Below are 5,971 nucleotides of genomic sequence, written 5' to 3'. Positions count from 1 at the left end.
TTTTTTTTTTTTTTTTTTTTTTTTTTTTTGCCTGCAGGTGTACGAGCTCACCATATTCGAGGAGGAGGACGACGACGACTCGTTTGACGAAGACACCGAGATCACCGAAGCTGTGAGTACCAGATGAAGTCAACGAGATTGTTGCACCGGACTCGCCTGATTTTGGCTGGCGTCGTCAGGACTACTGGAGCTGCGAGGGCTGCAAGGAGTCCAACCCACCTCTCACGAGGAACTGCCTGCGCTGCTGGCGCCTGCGCCGGGATTGGCTGCACAGCGCCTCGCTGCCAGCCCAACCCGCGGCTTGCGTCGACGCTCCGGGTCAGTTCGACGACATCCGTCCTCCCGTCGGCTGGCCCGCGGTCACGACGACGGCAGGAACGTGAGCCGCGTGTATTCACTGGCATGGTTTGTGTCCTCCTCTCCGCGAAGCTTTGGACGCCGAGGACGGCGTGGATGTTCCGGACGGCAAAACGGCTGTTTCCTCCTCGGCTCCCGAGTCGCAGGAGTCGCAGGAGCCGCCGGCCTCGCGGCCGCCCTCGTCCTGCAGCTCGTCCTCGCAGGAGAAGTTGTGGACGTGCGACTCGCAGCCGTCGTCGCTCGCCAACTCCCAGGAGACGGTGGGCACGCCCGAGCTGGAGCGCAGCGTGTCGGCCGAGATGCGGCTGCCCGAGTCGTGCCTGGAGCCGTGTCTCATCTGCCAGTCGCGGCCCAAGAACGGCTGCATCGTCCACGGCAAGACGGGACACCTCATGACGTGCTACGTGTGCGCCCGCAAGCTGAAGAAGCACAACAAGCTGTGTCCCGTGTGTCGGCTGCCCATCCAAGCCGTCGTCTTCACCTACTTCAGCTGAGACACGCGTCTCTCCTCCCTCCCGCGCGCGTTATTCAGCCTACCTCAGCTGAGATGTGCCACTCGCCTTAGAGACATCTTTATTTATTCATTTCGGCACACACACACTTTGTTGTTGGAAGAGTAAGGTTGAAACGATTATTCTATTGCTGAGATTTCTAACGTTATTTAAAGTTGCTGTTTAAAAAAAAAGGGTGTTGCTTACACTGTGCTCGTGCTCATCATTTACTAACCTGTGCTGTTAGTTTGCACACAATCGAGCTTCTTATCAGTCAATGCATTTTGAATGATCTGCTCGAAAACGTATTCTTCGTAATTCTCCAAAAGTGCTACACGAGCGCCCTCTTGTGGTACGCCAAGAAATCTGACGTGTTGAAAACGACGGTGGCTGTCACTTCATTTTGTTGAATCCCTTCGAGTACAGTTGCTTGTATTGCACCGTGAAATGCAAAACATTTTCATCCGATCATCGACATTTTGTGTAAAAAAAAATTAACGTGTTGCATTTTGATTTAACTTCTGTGCAATAGATTTTAAATGAATTGTTTGAATCAAGTTATCCCGCATTTGATTGCAGTGCTATCGTTCAAACTGAAAAATTTTACATTGTGACAGCTCAGGATTATGAATGGACATTAAATGATTTTTAATAGGTCAACATCAGGTTCAGAGGCTTTTTTAATTTTTTTTTTCCTGTTCCAGTGACATCCTAAATATGAATCGTGTACTTGTGACGCAGCGGTGAGCGTTTTCTCATCTCCTGTATTGCTGTCGCCGTTGAACTCGCGCTTGCCATCTTTCCGAAGAAGCGAACGGAGGGATGAAGAGTGCGCCCGTGCGTACACAGCAAGTGACGGCGACTGGTCTCAAGTCTCATGTGAGAAACATTTTTATTTCATTGGCGGTTTCCAGGATTTGGTCCCCACAAGTCCTTTACTGCTCTGCTGCTTTGGGCTTCTCAAAAGTCTTGTATTGTGCCCATTTGGTCCATCCAAACGCTTTTATTCCCAAAACGAGTCAGGGGGCAAAGTGTATTTGGCCCCCGACATGATAAGAGGAAAGAAACGGAAATTCTGGCACACAACATACACATTTGTGCTAAATACTACATCGCGGCCAGAAAATACTGTTTTGGGGGTCACGAAAAATGGTGTAAGGTGTGCATGAAAAACTAACATGACTCCCACAGCCCGCAAAGTCATATCTGAGGCCGCGCTCTTGAACGGTGACACGTCCGTACCGTTTTCTTCTTCTTTTTCACATTCAAGTCGCTTCCACAACCTCAAAATAAAATCGACTTACGCAAAACAAGTCACAAACACATTCCGGACCAAGTCTCTAGCTGCTCTTTTCAAGGCACTCCACGGTGTCTGAAACAAACATTCAGGTCAAATAAATGAAGCCCAAGGAGCTGCAGAATATGATGTGGGGGGGGGGGGGGGGGGGGATCAAAACCAAAACATTTTGCAGCCACAAACGAGCATTTACGTTTTTTTCCCCGAATGGCTTTAGTCCGAGGCTCCGTTTAAGTCTGCTGTGACAAGCCGTCAAATATAAGCCACTAAACGTGTCTGAATATCAGAACCCAAGCTTCACATTTCCAAGTTCAAAAAAAGAGCTAATAAAGTACCACAGAGCGGCTTCTTATAAAATGAGCAAATAGTGCACGTGGGAAAAAAAAGAGCACGATTCAGTCTTTCGTCAACAGATCCTACAGAAAGAGAACGCTCTTGTTTGTTTTCAAGCTGACAGGATCTTTTGACTTGGCGGGTTAGTCATCTCCTTCCCGTGACTTATTGTGAAGGCGCCTCGCACACAGGAAGTGGAACGTGTCGAAAAAAATAAACTGGCGCGGGCCTCTCATTGGTCCAGTGGTGTAAAAAAAAAAAGGGGGCGGGGTCTTCATCGTTTTTTCCTTCTTCTGGTTTGGTCCAATTCAAGTCAGTTTTGCAACTGTGTTGTTGTGTGCCTCAGAGATCCGTGACTTTGTTCTCCAGGGCGGCGGCGATCTGCTGCAGCCTCAGCGTCAGCTGTCGGTTCTGGGCGGCCGGGTCTTCGTCCAGGGACTGAATGATCTGGGAAAAGTCGGGCGGAGAATCAAATGAATCATCTGCGAGCTCATGCTTTCCGAATGGCTGGACGAGCGCAGTTTGCGGAGGAACTTCTCACCGCGTCGTAGTATTTGCTGGCGTACTGGTACAGCTGATGCAAGGCCAGCTGCGTGTTCAGCTCGTCCGTGTGTTGCTGCACGCGCACGCACAGACACACACATGCACACACACACAGAGTGGCGTCAAAACTTTAACTCGCGCTCACACGCTCACGCGTATGCACATACCCTGGACACCTCGGCAAGGTACGTGTTCATGTCCTGGTCGCTGACGGAAACCATCTGTCTGATTCCTTTGTAGTAACTGCGCAAGACAAAGGTGGGTGGGCGGGCGTGACGTGGGGTGCCTTTGACGTCATTTTGCGCGCGTGAGCGAGAGACTTACTCGTCCACCATCTTCTTGTAGGTGGAGATCTCCTTGGCGTAGAGCAACTTGTTGCTGGGCGACTCCTACAGGGACACGGAAGACGCCGATTGGCTTTCGAGTGGACACCGCCGAGTTACGCGGACGAGGCGGAGCGGACACGCGTACCCGGCTGAGCTTGTGCTCCGTCTTGGTGCAGGCGTCCATGAAGGTCTGGGCGATGACGTGCAGCGAGGCGTCCACCACCTCATTCACGTGCACGTCAAAGATGAAGTGAGGGTTGCGCAAGATGTTCACCCAAAAGCGCAGCGGCAAGCTGAGGGCGAGGCCGGCGGCGTCAAACGCCAGTTCGTGGCGGAGGTCTGGTCACGCGCGGCGGGCCGGCGTTCGCACCTGTTGGTCTTCCAGATGTGCAGCGTCTCCTCGTCCACGTTGTCGTGCCGCAGCGCCTGCTCGTCCAGGAAGTCGAAGAAGTACTTGACGGCGGGTGGGACGGCGGCGCTGGAGCACAGGACGCTGCGGAAGAAGTCATCCACGAACTGCTGCAGCGTGCCCTGCAAACACGCGGCGCGAGCGGTCCCTCTCACATTTGGCACTCTATGTCAGCACGAAGCGAGCAGCACTCTCCTGTTCGCCGGTGAGGTTTGTGGGCGGCAATATGGGCGTCGCACCTTCACGGAGAGCAGGCGTGTCAGGTAAATCTCGGTGATGGCTTTGGTTTTGTCCTTGACGCTGCCTCGCTTGGACTTCACCTCGTCCAGCTCGTCGGCCGCTCGCACCAGGTGGAAGGTGTTGTCGTCCTCCAGCAGGGCGTTGCCTGATGCAGGGAGCACACCATTCTCGTCCGCAATCCGGACCTAAGGTACGTACATACGCGGGCGCCGGCGAATGCTTACGCTCTTCATGGTTGTCCGGGTGCTGGTGGAAGGACCGAGCGTGCAACACTTTGGAGAGAACTAGCGTGGCGTTGTCCCGTACCTGCAAGGACGGCGTGATGTCATCACCTGATCGTTAAGACCTCAGCATTCCCATTCTTACATTGTAATGCGCCAAAGTGTTGAGTCTCTTCCAGCGTCCTTCCTTCTGTGAAGTCAGGTCCAGGTCGGACAGAATCTGACCCGTGGAGCCGGGACGCCACTCTGGACCAATAGCAAAAAAAAAAATAGCCATCACCTATCCATCAATCAACCAATCAATCACGAATCACTGCGAGTGTGCGTTGGCTACCGAGCGCCACACTCTCCACTTTTGGCCGCTGCGAGTAGGGAAGATTCCTGTAGACTTGATCAATGATCTTCTCCTTCACCTACACGGCGGGACAAGCAATAGAAGTCAATCGATCAAACATCAAAAGGGAATTAAAATCAAATCTGATCCGGACTAAAATTGACTCGAGAAGGCCTCACCTGAGAAATAGTGTCACAGTTGAGCACCTTGACGGGCGTCACGTCCGGGCCTTCCCCGTGCACCAACACCTGCAGCGTCTATCGCACACACAACATGGCAGAAAGACGACAACTTCTTCCGAATCTGCGACTTGTATGTGCATTTTTTTGTCCACTGACCAGTACGGAATACTCCACGTCATCCCCCAGCAGCCCCGTGTCGTTGAGCGTGTATTTGGCCTTCTTGACCTTGGCGTCCACGGGACCTTTCTCCACCTGATGCTTCAGCGCCTTGAACAGCTTATACAGCGGCTCGCCGGCGCTGTCCTGCGACACAGACGGTAAACGCACGCCGGGGACAGACCTTCAAAAGTGTGCACACCCCCTCGCGTCTTTTGTACGGATTGCATTGTGTATCCTTGTGATGGGCGACGCTGATGAAATGACATTTGGTTTGAGGAAACGCATGGGGGGGTGCTCACTTTTGTGAGACGGTGCAAACATAAAGCATGGATGTGTGCGTGTGCGCGCGTGCGAGAGCGCTTCACCCTGAGAAACTGGTAGAGGCAGATGGACATCCAGTTACACAGCATCCTTTCCACCACCGTCTCAGACCTGCGGGAGCGCACGGCACCGTTTGTTTTGTCGCATCGTGGGAAAAATGACCAAAGAGCAACAAGTCAGTCGACGCGGCGGCGCTGGCCGACCTCCTGAGCATGAGCTTGGGGTTCTTGTTGTGCACGTGCTCATCCATGAGCTCCAGCAGGAGCGTCCTGGTGATGTCGGTGTAGTAGACCAGCTTGCCGTGCAGCGCCACCGTCAGGAGGGAGGCGAAATCGCCGCGGGCTCGCGCGTTGAAGTCGGGCCGCCTCTCCAGCGTGTGGATGAACTACGCGGACAAGGAGGAGATTTTAGGAGCCGGAGCAGATGTTCGTTGGGCTTTCGGAATCGGAAACGCCGCCCTCCGCGGCCAAAGCCTAGCTGTGAGCGGGACTAACGTTAATGAGGAAGGGCTTGCTGTTGAGCAGGTTGGAGAACTGGTTGAGGGCCTGCGCCACGATGGCCCTGCGGGACTCCGGCACGTGCACGCGTCCCGCCAGCACCGTGGCGGCGTCGGCGCCGTCCTTGGGGGGCAGGAAGAGGTTGCGCTCCGTGTACGTCTTGTAGTCCAGGAAGGGGATGCGCGCCTCGCTCGGCTCGCTTGTGTGGTCCTCCATCTCCATCATCAGGTCTGAACCGTCGGGGGAGGGGGGCAGAGACAA

The 5,971-nt window shown here is 53.8% G+C and overlaps 2 protein-coding genes across 5 annotated transcripts in view; one reads left to right on the top strand and one right to left on the bottom strand.

Moving 5' to 3' along the window:
• Nucleotides 1–1,342, top strand: part of mdm2 (MDM2 proto-oncogene) — a 7,552-nt gene extending 6,210 nt beyond the window's left edge. For both annotated transcript variants that reach the window (XM_019897681.1, XM_019897680.1), the window contains exons 10-12: nucleotides 38–112; nucleotides 180–318; nucleotides 430–1,342. In XM_019897681.1, coding sequence (XP_019753240.1) covers nucleotides 38–112; nucleotides 180–318; nucleotides 430–851 — 636 coding nt within the window. In that variant the 3' untranslated portion in view covers nucleotides 852–1,342. The remainder of the gene's footprint in view (nucleotides 1–37; nucleotides 113–179; nucleotides 319–429) is intronic.
• A 374-nt stretch (nucleotides 1,343–1,716) lies between these two features.
• The window catches only part of plxnb2a.1 (plexin b2a, tandem duplicate 1), a 20,072-nt gene continuing 15,817 nt past the window's right edge, over nucleotides 1,717–5,971 (bottom strand). For all 3 annotated transcript variants that reach the window (XM_019897677.1, XM_019897678.1, XM_019897679.1), the window contains exons 27-41: nucleotides 5,708–5,940; nucleotides 5,417–5,598; nucleotides 5,258–5,324; nucleotides 4,890–5,036; nucleotides 4,731–4,808; nucleotides 4,552–4,630; nucleotides 4,363–4,463; nucleotides 4,221–4,302; nucleotides 3,996–4,141; nucleotides 3,718–3,878; nucleotides 3,493–3,640; nucleotides 3,346–3,410; nucleotides 3,189–3,264; nucleotides 3,020–3,094; nucleotides 1,717–2,925 (exon numbers count right to left, since the gene is read on the bottom strand). In XM_019897677.1, coding sequence (XP_019753236.1) covers nucleotides 2,821–2,925; nucleotides 3,020–3,094; nucleotides 3,189–3,264; nucleotides 3,346–3,410; nucleotides 3,493–3,640; nucleotides 3,718–3,878; nucleotides 3,996–4,141; nucleotides 4,221–4,302; nucleotides 4,363–4,463; nucleotides 4,552–4,630; nucleotides 4,731–4,808; nucleotides 4,890–5,036; nucleotides 5,258–5,324; nucleotides 5,417–5,598; nucleotides 5,708–5,940 — 1,745 coding nt within the window. In that variant the 3' untranslated portion in view covers nucleotides 1,717–2,820. The remainder of the gene's footprint in view (nucleotides 2,926–3,019; nucleotides 3,095–3,188; nucleotides 3,265–3,345; nucleotides 3,411–3,492; nucleotides 3,641–3,717; nucleotides 3,879–3,995; nucleotides 4,142–4,220; nucleotides 4,303–4,362; nucleotides 4,464–4,551; nucleotides 4,631–4,730; nucleotides 4,809–4,889; nucleotides 5,037–5,257; nucleotides 5,325–5,416; nucleotides 5,599–5,707; nucleotides 5,941–5,971) is intronic.

This window comes from Hippocampus comes, unplaced genomic scaffold (genome assembly GCF_001891065.2).
Source record: "Hippocampus comes isolate QL1 unplaced genomic scaffold, H_comes_QL1_v1.1 scaffold81, whole genome shotgun sequence".
Lineage (NCBI taxonomy): Eukaryota > Metazoa > Chordata > Actinopteri > Syngnathiformes > Syngnathidae > Hippocampus > Hippocampus comes.
This window is presented reverse-complemented; position numbering and strand designations above follow the sequence as displayed.